Source organism: Thermobia domestica, chromosome 2, assembly GCF_964235325.1.
Source record: "Thermobia domestica chromosome 2, izTheDome1.hap1.1, whole genome shotgun sequence".
Lineage (NCBI taxonomy): Eukaryota > Metazoa > Arthropoda > Insecta > Zygentoma > Lepismatidae > Thermobia > Thermobia domestica.
The window spans coordinates 323,540,964-323,562,596 of NC_137455.1; the positions used below are offsets into that span (position 1 = coordinate 323,540,964).

Below are 21,633 nucleotides of genomic sequence, written 5' to 3' on the forward strand. Positions count from 1 at the left end.
GGAGATACATAAATAACAACAGCACAGCTAAACAGAGTAATATTTCAGCTACAGCCTGTCATTTTTCTATGCATTTTTGCCAACGATGAACCAGAGCTTGCATGCCGCGCTTGTAAAAATTGGAACCAGCTGAGGCCAACCACTTCCTTACAGCTTTGACAACAGCTTCCGAGTCTCGAAAATGTTCACCACATTCAGCTTTGTGCATAATTCTCTAGTCGTTAACTGGCGATCAGCACGAATGAGTTGATCAAGGCGCTCTTCATTGCGAGGAATGACAGCTGTGCAGGGTTGAATGGACCGTGGCTTATCATGAATACGCTTTTCACCACCTTGAAAATGACGTACCCAGCGCCTCACATTGTTCACGTCTATTGTATCGTCTCCATGAAGCTTTACCAAGCGTCGATGGATATCAATCGGCGCAATTCCTTTAGCAGTGAGGAATTCAATCACACATCGTTGTTTTATACGTACGTCCATATCAGGCCCCATTTTGGAACACTCCTATGCTGGCGCCAAGTATCGCACAACAACGGGACCAGCTGGAAATAAAAGAGGAAGGCAGGCTCAAGCATTAGCACCACACCAACGACATCTGGCACGGACATACAAAGTCAACACAAAAAATAGAATGCATTAATTTCGGAACGACCTTCGTATATTAAGTTCCACAGAATAGAAGTATAAAATCACTTGAATGTTGAAATTTATCGCAGAAATGCAGCACTTGAATATTCTGAATAGATAAAAATCCTTCTTATCTACAAGGCTACAGGTTCATGTTCGAATCTTCAGGAAGTACACTTTTTTTCTCTACGTGGAAGGACTATCTATAAAATGTATTACAGTTTTAGATTCTGGTTTGATCCTATTATATTTTATCGTACTTTTTTTTCTTTTTTGCAAGGTAATAATATAAGACAGCAAATATGGTTGTAGATTTTTCATTCAATAATAAACTGTAGAAATAATCTTACGTCAGAAACTAAATAAACACGTAATTGAAACAAATGTAACGAGTTTCTACCATTTGACGAAACCATCAGTTGTGCCACTGACTGTCTGTCGGTTTCACTATAATTCTCGTAAAGCTTATTACATTTTAATGAAACTTGGTATGTGCCTTCCTTCAATTTTTCAAAACAACCTTATTGTTTGGTGTTGCAAACTTCCTCATAGAGAAAAGCATTTTCTGGTAGGAACTACGTAAAACTTATTTGATATTCGATAAAACCTATCTTATGAAAGAGACTGGACAAATATATTTATCTATATAACAACGTAACTTGATAAATCCTCATCAAAGGCCATAAACTAGATCAAGCACTTCTATTATTATTATTATTATTATTATTATTATTATTATTATTATTATTATTATTATTATTATTATTATTATTATTATTATTATTATTATTATTATTTTACAATTTTTTACCCTGTAAAAGCAGATAAGCAGGGACACCAAAATTTACGGGGTATATATTAGATTCTTAGAGAACATTAGCAAATTTTGTTTCTTTGATAATTCCCAAATATAAGGGAGTTGTCCTATTCACCCCATCTAAAATTTGGGAGTAGGCCAAGGTACACCTGCAAAAATTAAGACGGGTGGTCTAATTTATATAAAGAAGAAAAAGAAGTGGTTCTAGAATTCATCCCTATGGTACTTCACAATTAATATCTTCTTTGCTTGATACACATTTTTTTTATTTTTATTATTAATTATTCCTGTAATTTTAATTAGTTGCCTCCGATGTTTAAGGCACGATTCAAATACTTTATTTGCTAGGCCTCTAATACCATAACAACGCAGCTTTTCTACCAATATATTATGATTTCCTAAATCAAAGGCTTTTGTTAGATTTAAAAATGCCCTTGTACACAATTCTTTATCATCCAAAAACTTCAAATAGGTTCCAAGAAATGGATAATGGCTTTCTCGGTGGATTTACCTTTCAAGAAACCATACTGTGCGTTGGATAAAATAGAATGAAATCCATTACTGTATTGAACATTTTACAAGGTCTGTCCCGAAATTAATGCGCCCCATTCTGCCGCGACTATCCGTTGCACAGTGTTGCTGCTTGGATGGAAGGGTGGGTGGAGTCTTTAGAACATAGCGCGATCAGCGCCAGAAGGTTCCGAGCTTCTGAAGAGTCACAGTGCCTGTTTTAGTGAAACCTTGTGTGAGTGTTCGGTCGAAATCAAGATAAAGAAAAAAACTATTCGAAAACGCCAAATGCTACGTCGAAGTACTGAAAAAGCTAAATCAACGGGTCAACCGCGTCAGGCGCGAGATCAAGAATTCCTGGGAGCTGCACCATCACAATGATCCCAGCCACACTGCCTTTATGACGACCGACTACCTGACCTGGCTGGTACCTCAATGCTCCCCCAGCCGCCTTACAGTCCTAATTTATCCCCGCTCGAATTCTTTTTGTTCCCGAAGTTTTAAAAATTCCTCAAATGACAGCATTTGGGAACTCTGGAGAACATGAAGGCGGCTTCGACGAGGTTACTAAAGGACATCCCTGTGACAAACTTCCAGGACACATATAAAGCATGGAAATCGCGTTGGAACAAGTGTGTTGAAGCAGGAGGGATATATTTCGAAGAATATTGAGTAATTGTACGAATCGGTTCAACAAATTTCTGAAAATAAAAATGGGCGCATTATTTTCGTTCAGACCTTGTATTCTCCAGACTTTTACTTATTATGGGTACTATGAAATCGATCTATTGGTTTCTATTTTATTACGTTTATCATTTTTATGTGACAGATTGTTAATGTATTAATTTAACCATTTTTAATTTAATCAGAAAACGTTCCTGTTGCGAGTGAAATATTTGACAGACAACATAATAGTTCATCAAATTGTTCAGCAGGATCAATTAAATTCAAAATTTTCATTTGCTATTATTATGATGATTATTTCACTCTCTGTTACCGGTTTTAAGAATATAGATTTCAAACATTTTTTAAAAATTGAGTTACATCGCGTTAGTTTCACTAGCTTGTTTTTGATAAGAATTCGTCCTACATTTATGAAATATTTATTAAATTATCTTGCTATGTCCATTGGATTTATCATATTTATGCCCTCATAAATTATGGTACTTATATAGATACTATGCTCTGAGGGAGGTACGCACGGGGTGGGTCCTAGGGGTCCGGAGCTACCCCCGAAATTTCGACTTTTGTGTAAATTTAGCCTAATTTTAGGGGCAATTTTAAGAATTTAAATATAAAATACCCGTATTTTGAGTTTGAACCCCTTCGAAATAAATTCCTGCGTACGCTATTAAATTATTGACAAACGTTTTAGTATTACTGTCGGGCATCCTATATACACATGATATTTGGTATTGTTATCTCAAACTAAAATAAAGTTTGCATTGCGTTAATGCAAACCGTTACGGAATGAGATCTAGGGTCAGTGTTCGCAGTGCTAAAATGCCTTCACACATGTTCTTGCATATGATTTTCGCGTTCAGGAAACATATGTTAGTCAAATTCTTTAGTATGGCACCAGGGACGTAGCCAAGAGGTGGATCCGGGGGATCTGGACCCCCCTTCAGAACCAGAAATGAAAAAAAAGGAAGGTAAAACAAAAAAGAAACGAGAAAAAGAAGAATTAGTGTTAAAAATATAAACCTACAACAAGCGTTTGGTTACTCTTTCTTGTGACAAGCTTTGTGAGGAGGAAACGGGAAGGGGGGGGGGTCAAGTTGAAAATGAATATTATTATAATGGGGTATTCCGAAGTCCATCTAGCTCCATGCTAATCCTATGGACTACAAATGACTATTGATAAACCGGTTCGATCGGATAGACTCCAGGCAGAACTTACGAAATGCCCACAACCACCAATAATATGAGCCTGGCAACATAGATTACAGTTACACTTGTTAAATGAAATTTTCAATTTCGCAGCAACACTAATCCATTTTATAGGATGTCTTCACTGCCGAAAGAGATTTCATTCCTATCCTTGACAGCATTAAACGAAGATAAGAGAAAGAAGAAGAAAGAAGTCAAGAAGAACCGAGTTCAAATGACTTCGGAAGACTATATATTTTTCAATACTTTTTAATATTCTCTTACTCGAGATTTCTTCATAGTTTGTTATTAAAATACTTATTAACATATACTCATGTTATTGTTCTAAGAAACCAATATGGGTATGTAGCCAGTAAAATATTTAGATTGATCGGCCCCCAGTGTGTAACCACAGTATTTCATGTCATGCCCGCCCCCCATTACGAAAACTTGGCTAAACGAACCAATATATGTTGCCAGTAAAATAGTTTAGAATGATCGAGCCCCTGGTGTGATTACCACAGTATTTCGTCACGGCCCCCTCCTATGACGAAATCCTGGCTACGTGCCTAATGGCACTAATCACGTGTCGGAACGAATCTGCATAAGGCCCTTACTATCGAAAATTTCTTTATTTTGTTTTTCAGTATCTAGGTTCGGGTGTCGAATTTTAGTAATTTGGTTGATTGTCTTTACTCCATAAAGTACACAAAATGAGCCGTCATCCCCACAACCTATGATGTTTCCATAGCAACTTTCGTTAGCCCAAAGGATTTATTGGCCCTTCCAGTAGTTAGTGGGTTGCAGTGATGTCTTCGTACCTTCTGATACAACAATAAAGTTTGATGGCATTACTTTAACTAGGATTCTAGCTTGAAAAGTATATTTATTTCATAAAGGAATAAAGGTGCTGAAAAGGAATGGTTTACTTCAGTAAACAAATTTAGAACCTCTTCAAGAAGCAGTAAATTTGCCTTCCGATCGAAGATTCATAATGAGAAATAGATAGTAGTATTGACGTTAAGGCTTATCGACATCAGGTTTCCTCCAAGTGGTATGTCCAGCTATATAACACATTATCCCAGTGACGACATCAGTATTTCTTGAAGGGGGTTAAAAAAACTTTTTTTTTTAACACTGACTGTAGGGATTTTTTCGATTATAAGGGATATTTGAAACTGGAGTAATTTTCTTTTATCTAAGTGAACCTGGCATCACTGATCATTTCCCGCCAAATTGTTTAGTGTGCTTGCCGGAGGAATTATTGCTTTTGTTGAAGTGTTGTTATTTTATTTTTGTGAAAAATGGATGTTGCTGATGTGCAAACAGGCCAGATACATGTCCAAGACGATCTAGGAGTGAGATGCCAAAAATTATTTCAAGATTTTTTGGAAGAGTAAGTAAAATAATATAAAGTTATATCTCCTATGCCCACAAGGAATTTCTCGTAAGATCTTTGTAAGGAATAGGTGGTTGAAATTTGATAATAAGATCTCAAATTATGCTATAGATAAATATTTCGTACAGTTTTACTTCACAGATCAATAATATAAGTAGTAGTTGAAGTAGGGGTAGCAGTAGGAGTAGAAACGGGCTAGAAGCCCCTCAGGGGTTCTTTAGGTGCTGTTCTCGACATAAAATTGGCAAATTAATAACTTCCCTAAATTTTTTTGGGCCTTTTACAATCTGTGGATCCGTATAGTAAAACTGCACCAAATATTTATTTCCACGTTAACTTCGATAATGTTTAGGGACGTATGGTAAAGAATTTGGGTGTTGATCGTAGATTTTTTTTTGTGCTTTGTTAATTTAGGAATGCCAGGAATAATGGTGAAATTCAGAAATTTATTTTTGAAATTAAGCGACCTCAGTTTGGTAAAGCCTATCTCACAGTAAAATGAACATAGCACATCAGTTTCTGAATCTCTGAACTATTTTTTTTTTTTTTTTTAAATCCGAAAAGGGTTAAATTTTTAGTTGATTATGATGGTTGGCTTTTTTGTAAATTCGGTTCATCCGGGAAGGTTCTAGATTGCTGGTCCCCCAGGCAGCGGGGTGGTTATACATTTAATTTACACAGTATTGCCAAGCGAGCGTTAGCGAGTGAAGGCGGGTTAGAGCCCCGCAGGGCACGTTGTTTTTTGTCTATTACTGCTCAATGGGAAGAAGGACCAGTAATCTAGAACGTTGCCGGTTCATCCTTTTTAGCTTATAGAACACATTATTTTAGTTTAGATACTGTTCAGTGTACCATAATGTTAGTAGCCCTAATCATACCGGAACGTAATTTTTTTTTTTTTGGGGGGGGGGTAATAGGAGTTAAGTGCCGGAAAGTAGGAGTTCAAAATAAAAAAAAATATCATGGCTCTATCTTTATTACAAAGAAAGTTATACCCATTTTCCTCTATGACCTTGAAGCAAAAAAATGCGATTCGCGACTGCTGTTTTGCAGTTTAAGCTTAAATTTCAAAAGCTAATAACTTTTGAACCAGTGGACCGATTTCAAAACCGTTGGGCTCGTTGGAATCAGGATCCAACAGTCTATCAATTTTCATTCAATTCTAAGATGGTCGGGTGCAGAATGCCTGTTTCTGTGGATGATTTGATATGGAATGATCCTGTATTAAGTTATTTTTTTTCGCATTTCGAGATAACAATGCCGTAATATTGATCTAAAATATTGAATAATTTTGTATTTTTTTTCTTTCTTACGTGAGAAGAATGTAGTGATTAAGAAAATGTGTACAGGATAATGTAAATCCAGGGTTCCTACTCGTCAGAGAAGTCAGGCGAAACTCAGAGAAATTGGTCAGGGAAATTTGATAAAATATATTTTTTCTAACATTAATTGTACACAGATTTCAGCTTAGCCAACCATTAATGACCACGGTATGGAATGTTGCTCAGATTTTTATGGGTGGTAAGTGAAATGTACACTCATGTTCAAAATTTTTGTCCCATGTCTATAAATATGTTGTTGTAGGAATTTAATTTGATAACGAATTCGCCCGGTATTTATAATTTTAGTATGTGTATAATCGGCAAAAACATGTATGCCGCAAATTTCATGTCAAAAGAGCAGTAAATAAGAACGATAAAACGAAAATCTTTCTTGTCTATTTAGCAACCTTTTGTTTTACTCATTCTAATTTTCGTATTTATAATTCTTTACCTATGCAATTTACCAAAATGTACATTTCCCAATTATACACATAGTATCAGTGTTAAAAGTACCCTGCAAAATCATTATCAAATGATATTCTTACAAGAAGACAGTTATAGATATGCGACAATCATTTTGCACATGAGTGTACGTATGAGCAATTGATTATTTGTCTATGGAATAGATGTTCTCATATATAAATATTCAGCGTTATTTATTCCTTATGTATATGTCAACGGCATCCGACACCTGTCATGAAAGTCAGGGAATTTCCTGCCAGAGGTGAGGGAGAAGTCAGGGAAATAGATTTCTCCAGATCAGTAGGAACCCTCAGATCGCTTATTTGAAATTGTTCTGTCAAGATTGGAAAGCGTGACCTCTTAGACTTTTGATCTATGGATTTTTCTTACAAGGATTGTGTAAAATTAAAGTGTGATCGAACTTTTTTTTTCTACCGAAGTGCTTGCAAAACGACGCATCATTTACATTTTTACATGAAAAACAGTAAATTTCTTACCTAGTAATATGTTTTCTTGTGGATTCCTCAGAAGATTATTTGTTGCAAGACATTTGGATAATGAAAAATATCCCCCCCCCCTCTATTTTCATTATCCATATTGAATGAAATCCATCCCGCGACTAAGTTCTGAAGGCCAAAGAATGCATATGATTAGTGCAAGTGAAGACTATGAAGCAGTTGGTTTCGAAGAATGTAGGAGGTAACAGGTAAATCGCAAGAAAACTCATGTACACAATGTTGTGTACCAGAAACGCACGTTGCGTGGAATCGGATGTCTTGCACCAGAACTGAGGACTTTACCACTGACCGATCGTATTTATCCTTGGCGGATATGAAGTTAGCGCCAGTTTTTATTTATTTTGTAAAAGGCATATGGTCCACATTTTCTAATTTTCTAATATTAATAACAGGACACTTCCGTTGTTGCAAACTTGTTTTCTCGTTCATTTATTTATTTATTTATTTATTTATTAACTTGCACTGTAGTTAGTAACAAATGCAGCTACCTTTTTGAGTTGCACTGAACTTATATTTTGCTTGATCCCTTTATTACTTGCCGCTTAGTCATTAGTAATCAACCTAATCATTTAAATACCGAGAAGAAGGATTCTGTACAACCTGAATGCTAGGCGCACTTCATAGGTACACAGGATGTAATATTAGTGAGTAAAAGAAAGAAGGTTTATTCTGTTCTTATCGTTACTAAATTCTAACATCAATATTTCACGTTGAGTTGCCAATAAACGTATAGCCTATTTCAGATGCGTATTCATTTATTATTTATCTCAGGATGATTGACTAATTTCCAGAGTGAACTCTTCCACTTGGTCTATGAGTAATCAATGTATTGATTACTTAGTATGAAATTTTTTATTTCACGTTGTGATGTTCTTAATAACGTGTTTATTTTCAGATTCAAGGAGGAAGGAGAGGTAAAATATCTTGAAGCAGCACAAGCTCTTAAGAGGCCCGAGAGAAATACACTTGAAGTTAGTTTTTATGATGTTGAACAATACAATCAAACTTTAGCTGAATTGGTTATAGAAGAGTATTTCAGGTAGGTTTTGTGTATTTGTAGTTCATACGTTTTCTAGTTCTCTTCTGGAAACATCATTAATGTGAAATAATGTTAAGGTTCACTGTCGGATAATTGCTAATGGAGATCCTGTCCTGTGCCACACCAATTACGTGAATATTGTTATTGCTGTTTGATTCAATAGGATGCATATTAAATACTAATTAAAATTGTACTTAAAACACACTAAAGTCTATACGTTTCGCCAAATGGTTATATCCATAAATTTCAAAGAAAAATTTAAGAACAAATCACAAACTTTACAATATACCGGTTAGTAAGTACATAGAAAAGTCTTGAAAATACAAAGAAATTGCCAAAGTTAAGGATACTTGAGAAGGAAATCGACGGTGATGTAGTTCAAGCAGTATTAGTTTTCTGGAAAGATGTATGTTGAAGGTGAAAAAAAAAAAAAAATCTGAAACGTACATAGTTGAATAAATCAGTGTGTTTTTCGTAAGCACAATCTTCATAATATTTAGCATGCATCATATTGAATTCAATTAGCAGTAATAATGTTCATTGAATTGGCGCGGCTTAGCGTAGGAACAATTGATGATTTTTTTATTTTTATTTATTTTTTTATTTATTTATTTTTATTTTTTTATGAGTCGACAATCTTCGGGTTCCTTAAGAGGCAAGATTGATTTAGTTGATTATGCCATGTTCAACCCATAATTTCTCGTTACGGAAGACAGTCAGTCTGTTCGCGTGGCGTGTGGAGTTATGAGTTCCATCTTGTATAGTACCGCTTTTCGAGAAAAGACCAAAAGTTCTTTCTTTCTGTTTCGGATTTGCAAGAAATTTGAAATTTTTTAGAACTTCCTTCTCCATGTATCCCGCTCCAATAGCCACACATTTAACGACCGTGCCCTTAAAATTGAGTTCTCCATCGGCTCATTAAATAAGCAGAAATGTAGAAATCGAAAGGTGCTTGGTCTGGTGAATACGGCGGATCGGGCAAAGAAAAATTTATACCATAGCTTTAGACAAAGGGTGCGGTTTTCTGCTGCACTGTTTCCAAGTACATTGCTAGCCGCCATCAGGCCACCCCATCGGCTAGTGGGACCAGTGATGTAGATCGGAAGCCCTATAATCAACATGAATAAATTGTTTTGCACCAGCTTTGTCTTTTTATATTAATGAAAGATTATGAATGGATTTCACGACATTAAAAATGTCTTCATTATGTTACAAAATAGGGATTCATCCCGTAAATTAATTAGAAATAGTACATTATTTTTTCTGATGCCCTAATTCTTCCGACCTCTGACGCGGGACGTGGGGCATCTGCCCTACTTGGCCTTGGCTCACCCACGGGACGTCCCTAGCCACAAGCAACATGTTTCATACATCTGTTTTTCGTAAGAGTTGTTCGTAAGAGACAGAGGTTGTTCAGTCTACATTTGGCCAATTTCGACTTACCTAAAAATTTAGAAGCATCCATGGCGCCAGGTCCTTAAGTGCTCGATGTGTTTCTCTTGCTTCCTAACAATAGCCCGACAGTGTAATTTCCACTGTAGTAGGCTTCTCTGAAGAACTGGGAGGGGAATCTTGTCCCATTCCCTTTGCACAGCTTACCAAAGTACCCAGTTGTCACGCCGTTTTCCCAAAGCCCGCTTCAGCAATCCAAATCCACAACAGTCCATAGGACTTGCATCTGGAGATTTAACAGGTACCTCATTGAAAGGTATCATCTGTATACCATTTTCCTCCTCCATCTCCCTGTAGAATGCGAGGAACGATCGTGAGGTATGTGATGAAGCCTTGTCCATGTGAATTCGCACCAGATTGGCGTCATTTCCGTACGTTGTTGGAATCTCATACTCGTAGATCGGCCGCATGATCTGTTCCTGAAAATACTGCGAATTGATTTTGCAGTTCTTCGCCAACCTACGAATCTTCAGTTTACCTCGGTAACAGTAGCCAGTAACAACCATGAACCCTTTTGGGAAGGATTCTTTAAAGACACGGACCCACCTTCTGAAGTTTTTGGCGCCTTTCTCTCGGTACATGATGGCTCTCGGTTTGCTACAGTCGGAAAGGTAAATCCATGCTTCCGAGCGTTACGACGTACATCCATTTTTGTTTTGCCAGATGCCGTTCGTACAACTTCCGGGCGTTACACTTTCGTTCCTTTTGGTGGGTATCCGTGAGAAGATGGTCGCGAGCTTTCATGACTTTTTCCAGCTTGAGTTTATGGTGTAACGTCCGGCTCACAGTCTCCAAAGGCACGTCAAGACGATTAGCCCTACACCTTTGTGTTGGCGGATGTTCTTGCATTGCCATTTTGCGAAGTTTCCTCTGCATGGTGGAGATGGCCTTGGTGCATTCCCGCTTCCTAGGAAACTTCATTGATGATCCAAATGGTGGAGCTTCGTTGCCCTTGTACTTTTTAATAACATTTTTTATTCCACTTAAACTGATGTTGTAACCATTCTTCTTGCACTGTTTTCTAATGACAGAAATACTGAAGTGTGCGTCATAAAGAGCCGCAACATAGCCTTCCCAAAACCGGCTTAGTTTGGGCGGCATTTTGGTCACAGATCGGAAACCCATACACTTGGAAACAAATTTAACACAACACTCACAACAATGGTCCTGTTTTGTGCGTTATTGTCGTCCGCGCGGAAAAACAACTCCGTTTCCAGGAAGCCACTGCACAACACTGCAGGACACCACGAGCGAGGTCGGTAGAGTCCATTCTACCCGGGAGGGGGAAGGAACGAAATCGGCCAAACGTAGGCTGAAGAACCTCTGTAGAGCATGAGTTCACATGAAGGTAGGTGGGTGTTGGACTTGTAATCTGTGTAGCATAATTGTTAGCACGATCTTTTGAACGCGACAGGACTCCTGACGGATTAATGCCGTTACGAAATAATAGAGAAGTCATTGTTGAACACGTACATGTGGATACCTGGGTGACGGCATACTTAGTCCTTTTTTCTGTAGATTTTTTAAGATGGGGCATCATAGTTTTGAGGACGTAGCTTTTGTGTAAGCAGTGAGCCTTAGGCAAATAATGTCTTTTCCTTTTGAAAGCCAACGCAAGGAGAACACATCAAGTTTTATATTGAGCTTAATATTGCGTGTTCCAAAGTTGGCTTTTTTTTTTTTCTCAACAATTTGTGCAGCTCGGCTGCTGTCTTCTGCAGCGTGGGGAAAAATACTGATTGATTCTTGTTTCCACTGTTGCATTGTTCTTCTTGAATTACAATTTGTGAAATTACGGACAGTAACCACTTCTGTAATTGTGAACACTTAGTTGAAATGATCGATGCTTTTTTTTTTTTTTTTTTAATTATCCGAACGTAGGCTCTACTTCATGTAACCAAGTAGCAAGAAAGGCCATTAATTCTTGAGATAGCGATAAGGCAATCAGTTTCTTCTCTACAGTGTAATAGACTATATAGAAAATTATCGAGTCGGAGTAATAGAATAGATCGAAAATTACAATTCTGGTACCAAGTATGTAGTGACTGTGTAAGTATAGTTTAATTGCAAAGATAGTCTTTGTAGACGTCAAGTAATGCCTATCCAAATACTGAGACTTCTTAGTATTAAGAATCCTGATCCTTGGACGAAGGCTAGATATATTCAAGAGAAGTAATATATGTGAAAGATAATGCTATTTCATTGTAAATCCTCATTTAGTTTTTTCGATTTCTTTCAGGATCTATCCGTACCTTTGTCAGGCAGTGAGAAATTTTGCTAAAGACCGAGCGAATGCTTCACCTGATAAGCTATATTATGTTAGCTTTGTTGATGTCACTACTCGACATAAAGTTCGAGATCTTAATACTGTAAAGATTGGAACACTTGTTCGTATATCTGGCCAAGTTGTAAGGACTCATCCAGTCCACCCGGAATTAGTGCAAGGAACGTTTACGTGTTTGGATTGTCAAACAGTTATTAAAGGAGTAGAACAACAATTCAAGGTAAGAATAATAAATTTGAGTTCATAGTTATTTCTTGCATGTTGCCTTCCTGCATTATGGGCTACTTCATTATGTGAACTGGCCTTATAGGAAATTAGTGGAGTAATTTTACTTCATATCTCGATTTAAAAAGTAATGATAAAAAAAAAATCATTTTTAAGCTCTTTACATTAAAAACTAGTATAGGTATGGTTTTCTTTTGTACTGTTGGCTATTTGACAACTGTTAAAGAATTACATCCGACGGATGTAATTTACTATTCCTGTTTTGTCCAAGGGCAGAAAAATGTACAGAAAGTTAAATAATGAATTACGAAGGGAAACAGACAGAGCAAGGGAAGAGTTCTACAAAGAAAATGCAAGGACATAGAAGAATTTAAAAAGTTGGGAAATATTAGAAAATGTACAAGAAGGTGAAATCTATGGAGTTTCGGAGGAACAAAGGGGTATTTCGATGGCAGTAGAAAATAAGAATGGGAAGGTAGTCAGCGAGAGGTCATAGGAAGGTGGAAAGAATATGTGGAAGACTTATGTAAGAGTAGGAAAATGAAGTAAGCGAGGATGATAAAGGGTTTAGTATTCTTCGGGATGAGTTTGAAAAGGCTATATGCGAGATTACGAATGGAGAGGCAACCGAGGTAATATACCAATCGAATTCGTTAAAAACGTGAGAGACAAGGGGAAGAAAAAATTGTTCCGACTATGCAGTGAAATATATGAAACAGGAGAGTGGCCACAAAACTTCCTGAAGACGATCATGATACCGATGGCTACGGAATCGAACCCAAGGAGATGTGAGGATTGTAGAACTATTAGTCTCATATCTCATGCAGCTAAAATTCTGTTCCAAATACTGAACAAAAGGTTATATGGAAGAAAAAATGAAGAAGTTGAGGAGGAGCAGTTCGAGCTCAGGAGAGATAAGGGCACAAGAAATGCTATTGATTTATTAAGGGCGATCGGTGAAAGATTTATAGAAAAAAGGAAAGAGGTACATGTTGTATTTATTGATCTAGAAAAGGCTTTTGATTGCGTGAATTGGGAATCGTTGTTGGAAGTTTTAAAGAAGATTGGGTTGGGATGGAAAGATCGAAGACTCAAAGAAACTTATATATGAACCAACAAGTAAGTGTTAGGATAGGGGAAGGACTGACAGAGGAGAGTGCAGTTGGAAGGGGAGTTCGACAAGGGTGCTGTCTCTTACCACCACTATTTAATATCTATCTAGAATAGATAGTGAAAGAGAGCCTACATGATGAAGATGGCATTTCAGTAGGAGGTAGAATGATTTGATGCACAAGATTTGAAGCCGATATGGCACTTGTTGCAGAATTTGAAAAGAAAATCAATAAGATGTTAGAAAACATGAGGAAGGACTTTGAAGAATATGGAATAAAAATAAATGTTAGAGAAGCAAAAGCCATGGTGATTGGAACGAAGCGGTCTGTGTCGAATATAAAAGTGGGAGAGGAGAAAATAGAGCAAGTGAATAGTTTTCGATATCTGGGTAATATTCTTAGTAATGACATGAAGTGCGAATGTGAAATAAAAGCAAGGATAGAAATGGCGGAAGAAGCCTTTAGGAGTAAGAAAAGTCTGGTTTGTGGGACTTTGAATAAAGAGTTGAGAAAAAGACTCATAAAATGCTTCGTGTGGAGTGTTGTACTGTATGGGGCGGAAGCATGAACATTACGTAAAAGTGATGAAAAAGACTGGAAGCCTTCGAAATGTGGGTGTGGACAAGAATGGAAAGAATTAGTTGGATCGAGCGGGAAACGAATGAGAGGGTGTTAGAAATGGTGGGTGAGAAAAGAACACTTTTAAATATTATTAGGAAGAGGAACTGTTTGGGACATTTCCTAAGAAGAAATTGTATCATGAGGGACGTCCTAGAGGGTATGGTGGCGGGAAGGAGAGGGAGGGGGCGAAGGAGACTACAATTAATGGATTATATGAAAACAAAGATCATACGTGAAGACGAAGAGGTTAGCGGAGGACCGTGGAAGCTGTTCAGCTGCGGCAAATGACCTGCCAATAAGGGCAGAATACCTATGATGATGATGATGATGAATTGCTTAGCTGCAGTAATATTTAGTTTTTCTGAAGTGAATACTGTAGCGGTTTGCATTTTGTGCATCTTGTTGCACTGACGTTTAACCTAATCCATACTGATAAGGAAGGAAAAAAGTTGTTTGAAGATACGTTAGCAAGATTTGGCTGGCTCTTCTTAAAGGATAGCTTACTTCTGGGTGTCCTGTAAGCCGGCCAGAAGAGGCTATTTTGACTGGTTTGTGTTGCCAGGCTGAGTCCGTAGTAGTTGCTTTCAACATGTATAATATTGGATGTTAACGGATTTATTTTTTTTGGCAGTTTTGTTTGTTAAAATTTCGAAACTGAGAAAGAAACTTAAAGAGGACCTGAGTTTCTCCAGTTATAAAAAACTATCGAAATCGGTCCATTAATTCTAAAGTTACATGGACGGGTAAACACATTCTTATTGGTGACTTGTGAGATAGGCTGAGGCATTGCCAACCTAGAAATTAACATTTGATTCTCGAGTGAATGTAAAAATATTTTTGTGTTTTTTTCCCCTTCTGTAATAATAATGGTAAACGTTGCGTATTGATATTGTTTTCCTTGTAGTTCACTTATCCATCAATATGTCGAAACCCAGTGTGCAGCAACAGGTCACGATTTAATTTGGAAATGGACAGATCAAGATTTGTGGATTTCCAGAAAGTTAGAATCCAGGAAGTACAATCTGAGTTGCCACGAGGCTGTATCCCACGCAGGTAAGATAAATTAAGTACTTATTGTACATTAAGTACTGGTCTTTATTAAAAGGTCAAATGCTGAAAGGCTTTGCAGTTTTATCATATTTCATAGTGTGGGGTCTAGAAAATCCACCCATCCTTCGTGTTTTCTATTTTTACTTATTTATTAGCACAAGTGCACGTTCTTTGCAGGCGCTATACAGTTGAGTAATTAGCTTGTCTTAATTGAGAGATTTTGAGGTACTATACTTTTTGAACTTCCAGAACGTGTGACTCCTCCCAATTCTCCCTCAAGTCGAAAATCGAAGAAATACTGCGATACATTTAATGAAGCTTTATGTACAAAATTCGTTGTTTCTAGGTGACTCCTTTATATGCGCAAATCTGTTTACACACACACACACACACGTTTTTGTATATTTACTATTATCATCATTTTGTGTTATTATTTATAATGGAAACTGAACGGTTCCGAAGGTTAGAAAGAGCGTACAAAATAAAGTTTACTTTTCTTCTATGTATTATTTGTTAATTTCGGCATCACCAATTTCTCACGTATTCTGGACACACTAACTTAAAAGATAGCTAACCAATTTGCTCTGTAAAAAAGATAACTAACAAAGTTGCATGGGATTAAATTTTCTATTTCATTCATTTATTGCTGTTCCAGAATAACGCATCACAAACTCATGATACCGAAATTATCGACATAAAATTACAAACAATACGGACAAGAAGGGTAAACTAAACTTTTACTTTTTTTAAGTACATTTTATAAAAGTGGGGGCAAGCAATATGAAAATGTTAATAATTTAAGTCCTATTATACGCATTTGCTCTTCAGAAAATTTCTTAAATGATGTACAAGTTTTTATTTTTCAAGATCCATTCTATATGAAATTACCACATTAGATATTATGGTTCCTCAACCATCAGGATTCTTTCGATGGCTTCACCAAAGGTCATCGTACTACTCACATGCGGAGAAAGATTATCAGACCCTTCGTCTGCCACAATCTTTGATCTAGACTCATTTTTCTTCAATGTCGTGCATGAAAATAAAGGGTTTTGCAGTGGTCTAAAATAACAGGCTGGAGCACGGTTATTACGAAAGATAGAAAGTTGTGGGTTGTATGTACCACTTTAAAGCAGATACGATGGTCTTTTATAAAACGTATATAAAGGGAGGATAATGTTTCGGTAAAAGGGATTTTCAAGATACGGAATGCAATCATCAAAAGTAGAGAACTTGCCAACTTCGAAAACATGTAAAATCCAAAGTACTTGAAATCACAGGACGGTTTTTTCTGAAAAACAACTACGGCTGGAACGGTTTTCAGAAATGGTGAAATAACTGGAATTGAAGTCCCTCGTGCCAATTTTTGGCTCAGAAAATAAAATTTCAAGGTCCAATTTCTCAAAACGGGGATCAGCAAGAAATTTAAAATTTTGGCCTAGATACTCCAAAATTTTTCTTCCTCCTTTCACTGCATTCACCTCAGGAATTACTCCATGTTCACTCAGGTTCCTATGGGGTTTTCTTTATTGTATGCATACTTATCTTGACAGTATTGACAAGCCAATAGGAATGCAAATAAGTATTTATACTAATTTTTTACGTATTACAATTAAAAAGAAATACAATTATTTCACCTATGTAAACTTAATTCATAGTATACAGATACGAGGTCACATGTGCTTTTCATTTTTCCGTAGTTGCTATATATATATATGTTAATGAACTATATCGACAAACTGTAAGAAGTGATTCCTCACATCATAATAAAAGTTCATATGATTCTGTGTGGGGGGGGTTAGGGGAGGAGGAAGCTCAAATTCAACATGCGCTATTTCGAATTCGAGAAACCGTGAAATGGCGGTCTATATCAGCTTGTAAAGAAAGTCATACATACTCAGTTCAAAAACATACTTCATCGGTGTGCAATAGGTGTGCAAGGGATTCCCTACAGGTTTAATTCCCAGACTTGCTTTCAATAGATTTCTTAGGTTTCAAGGTGGTTCCAAAGTAGGCAGAAGATAAGACATGACAACAGTAGACATGGAATGCTTCTGCGAGAAGTCGAAAGTGCTCGGGACCTCAAGCTCCACGGTCCTTCGTGTTTGGAAGAATGCGTGCTATGATATTTGCTTCACGCGTATACGGAAAAAGAAAAAAAAATCACGGATATCCGATAGATGCCAAGCCTTTTTTTTAAGCAATAAGTAGTGCGATAGGTAAATTAGTGATTTTTTTAATATGCTAGTTTTCTAGCAATTTGTGTTACGTAGTTTCTTTTATTTATTTTTTTAAATATCTTATTTCATATGCATAATACACTTTAGAAAAGGTAGTGCTATATATCGAACCACTTATTTCTTTGCTAAACAACTATACCCTGGCCGGTGAACGATGGTTTCTGACAGCTCAGCTCGCGAGGACGACTGAAGAGTGCGGTGTTGCCATATGCTTCTGCCGCAAGGGGAAAATCGTCTGCTTCCTCGCTGAGGGCGGCCGGACAATGCGGGCGGCGGGATTGTTAACATTCCGTACTAATTGTTAATGAAACAACGAATGAAAAACACAATATATTGTATAATATTAATTATGTCTTGATCGCCTATATACGATAACAGCAATAAGTCTGCCTACTCTTTCTTGCAAAATACCTTCCAATTCCCACGCTCTTTTTATATCACCCCATGTATGATCAATTACTTTTCGCCACTGTTCGGGAGAAACTTTTTTTTTTTATAGCTTCTTCTACGAGGTTTCGCACAGATGTTAACGTGAACAATTCGTTGTTTTCTGCTACTAAGTCTTTCACTTGGCCCCAAATCAATTTAATAGCATTAAAATGACAATGATACGGAGGAATCCTAATTACTTTTTACTCATTATCCTTAGTTTTGTCTATTGAGTGTTGTACATGTGTATTTATGAAACTTTACTATTTGAATAAGTTCGACTTTTGTCATTGTGTTGAAACCTGGAATATTATTCTTCTGTAACAAATCTAAAATTCCTGCTTTTTTGTTGCTGAGTGTAGGGGCTTTGCGTTAAGTTGTATTGAACGATAGCACGCATTGTCCATCAAAATGACGGAGTTCGGCTTTATGTTTGGAAGGAGTGAATTGACAAACCAATCATAAAATTTTCCCCCGGTCATTTCTTCATTTTTTTAACAAATAGCAGGAAGGCATTCGGTATGAAACCCTTATATAAACCTGCATGTAACAGAATGCAGGTTGCCCTTTCCAAGAGGTGTTTTTGTTGTGCTTGCAATGGTATCATTCGTCCACCCCTGCGACCTGGTATGATTTGCATTAATCCATGTTTCATCTATCCATAAACGTTTTCGTGATGCTCTTGTAAAATGTCCCACAAAAACTGGCATTTTTTTTTTTTTCAACAACATCTGTTCTTTTCAACAAAACTTTTCACTCACAATGCTTCTTCCACTTGAACCCAGACCCTTCAATACCAACGATAAACTAGTTTTACCCATCGAACAAACCACTATCCTTAAGTGAAACAAGTAGTTTTTTCCGGGTGGGAAATTCTTTTCGATGCTAGTAGTCATAAAGATGCCGGCGGATGGCATCTTTTTTGAAATGCATCTAGATTTGTCACACTTGAAGGTCTTTCTTTAATTTTTCCCCCCGGAGTTCTTTATAGCCCTGAAGGCTCATTCAAATTTTCTGGACACTTTTCTTTAGCGATCCTTGTCACCGTGGCTCTTCCGATATGCAGAGCCCCCCCCCCCCAAACACACTCACTCACTCACTCACACACACACTCTCTCTCTCTCTCTCTCTCTCCCCCCACAACCTTAGAAAGTGGAAGTAATGTCCCTCCAGTTTCCCTTTCTGTCTCAAAATGTTTCCGCAAATTATACACAAGTCCCCGAGATTGACTATTTAAAACATATTTCTTCTTTCTGCTTGCAGATACCATTTTCTTTCAAGGTCCTTTTTTTATATGAATCAACAACAAAAATTAACTTACCTACACAATATTCACACAGCTCGCCAAAGCGGAAGTTCTGAACAAAAGATGAGCAAAGGGACTCGACTCAATGGACGGCAAAAGGGAGGGAGAGGGTGAGTGAAAGTTTGGCAGTGTGCGGTGGTTACAATGGAGACGCGACAGGTTCTGAGCGTAGGGTTGGTTGACCTGCTGTCTTCTGCTCGCTCGCCATGGCTTTGTGCAAAGCTATCAGAAATCATCGTTCACCGGCCAGGGTATAAATGTAACATTCGGATACCAGCAAGCGAAAATGCAAATCACGCTTACGGGTTTGATTAGAATCAGTCCGCACTATTCCGGGTTGGTTTACGTAGCAACAGCATAACAGCTAATGTCTACTTGGAAAATTCCGTATATTTAAATTGTGTTGCGTATTACATACGAAGGATCATTCTTCATTGAAAGCAGCATATGTGATACATAGTCTGTGACGTATATTATTAACACGAATTTTTCATTGATTTTTTTTTAACCTGATTTTAGCGTGGAGATAATTTTAAGAGCCGAGGCAGTGGAGTCATTGCAAGCTGGCGACCGATATGACTTCACAGGGACGCTGATAGTGATCCCAGATGTGGGTGCCCTCTCCATGCCAGGAAACAGGGCTGTGTTAACTGTTCGCCATAAAGGTGCCAACGAAAATGAAGGTGTGAGGGGACTGAAAGCTTTGGGTGTTCGTGACCTGCAATATCGTCTAGCTTTTTTGGCTTGCAGTATTACACCTACAAGCCCTCGGGTAAGTAACAGTAAGTTACTAGATTTTTATCAATGAATGTTCTATTAATCAAGAAAGTGAGCTTTCTTAGAAGACAAATGTAATAGTAGCTGTCTTAATTTGACTATTATTAATATCGCAAGAACTCTTTTGACAAATGTAGTCGTGGGATGTTAAACTCTGCATTCATGGCGCAAAAATACAATTTCTAAGACGACGATGTCTTCTGTGTATTCTTAGAGTATCATTTGTTTTACAAGATTACGCTAATATGTTTACTAGTCAAATTATGTTCATCATTAACTTTGGTCAGAACATTCTAAATTAACTTTGGACTGTAGTTTGAAATAGTCTGGTAAATTTTTCTTTATCTCACTCACTATCATCAGCAGAATATTATAGGTATTTTTTTACTAATTTTTGTGGTTGCAAAATTGCTTTACGAGCTGTATTTTTACTGTTAATTTTCCACAACTGATTAATGATATTATGCCGAACATAGCATATGAATAATTGAATGAGTTAAAAATTACAGGGATTCTAGGTAAAATAACCTATGCGAAGAATGAGAGAATCTTTTTGTTTTCAGTTTGGCGGTGTGGAGCTGCAGATGGGGGAAGTATCTGCTGAAGCTATGAAAAAGCAGATGACGGAAGCGGAATGGAATAAAGTGTATGAAATGAGCAAGGACAAAAATATTTATCAAAATTTAATCACAAGCCTTTTCCCAACAATTCACGGCAACGATGAAGTCAAAAGAGGTAATAGTAAAAATAGCATCATTGAAACAATAATTGAAGTAATATATTTTGCGTATTCATAATATATTTTAAATACGATCTTACCTTGCGATGAAACAGTATGAAAAGTCGATTTGACAACTATTGTTTACTTACGTTAATTGGTAATTGTAATTTATATAGTTAGTCTTTCAATTTACGACAGTTTGGTTCTAGTGGGTCAGGTAGTAGCTTACTATATAATACTGTATAAAATGAAGTGTATTTGTCTCTCAAATCAAATGTCATGGCTCTATGTAGCGTACTCGCTAACGCTCTCGCCTTTTGTGCTAGCGATGCTGAGTTCGATTCCCTACGGAGATACCCGGTCGGAAAAGTATGAAAGTTTTCAGGCCAGCCATCCTGAGTAAGATTTTCCGGGGTTTTTACTAATTCACACCAGGTATATGACGGAATGGCACTTAACATAAAGGTTCCAGGTCGCCTACTTCCTTCCCCTCTTCACTGGATAGTGGAATCGCCGAGAGGCGTCATACCTCATACGTGACAGGCTAAAATGGCCATGGATTCCGAATGCTTAGAAATATGACTCTCCTCTTCCTCAAATCACAATGTGAACATAATGTTTTTATATGCATAATTGTTTATATTTCTATAATCTTAGAAAGAACGAAAGAGTAGAGAGTATATTTTGCATATTAGTAATATGTACGCTGCTATTATTGATATTACCGTTGTTTCCCTTATTAGGTCGGTGATAACCTACGTAATCTAACGTTTACTACAGGGTCTAAGTGAGTGTGGTCGTAAGTCACATGGATCATAAGTCGACAGCTAACTGTACTTGCTATTACTTT

General features: G+C 37.1%; 1 protein-coding gene across 1 annotated transcript in view; it reads left to right on the forward strand.

Annotated features, from left to right (window-relative positions):
- The first annotated feature begins 5,047 nt into the window (after positions 1–5,047).
- Positions 5,048–21,633, forward strand: part of Mcm6 (minichromosome maintenance 6) — a 45,892-nt gene continuing 29,306 nt past the window's right edge. Inside the window, exons 1-6 of the mRNA XM_081749062.1 lie at positions 5,048–5,222; positions 8,423–8,566; positions 12,258–12,522; positions 15,165–15,313; positions 19,805–20,057; positions 20,626–20,797. Coding sequence (XP_081605188.1) covers positions 5,131–5,222; positions 8,423–8,566; positions 12,258–12,522; positions 15,165–15,313; positions 19,805–20,057; positions 20,626–20,797 — 1,075 coding nt within the window. The 5' untranslated portion in view covers positions 5,048–5,130. The remainder of the gene's footprint in view (positions 5,223–8,422; positions 8,567–12,257; positions 12,523–15,164; positions 15,314–19,804; positions 20,058–20,625; positions 20,798–21,633) is intronic.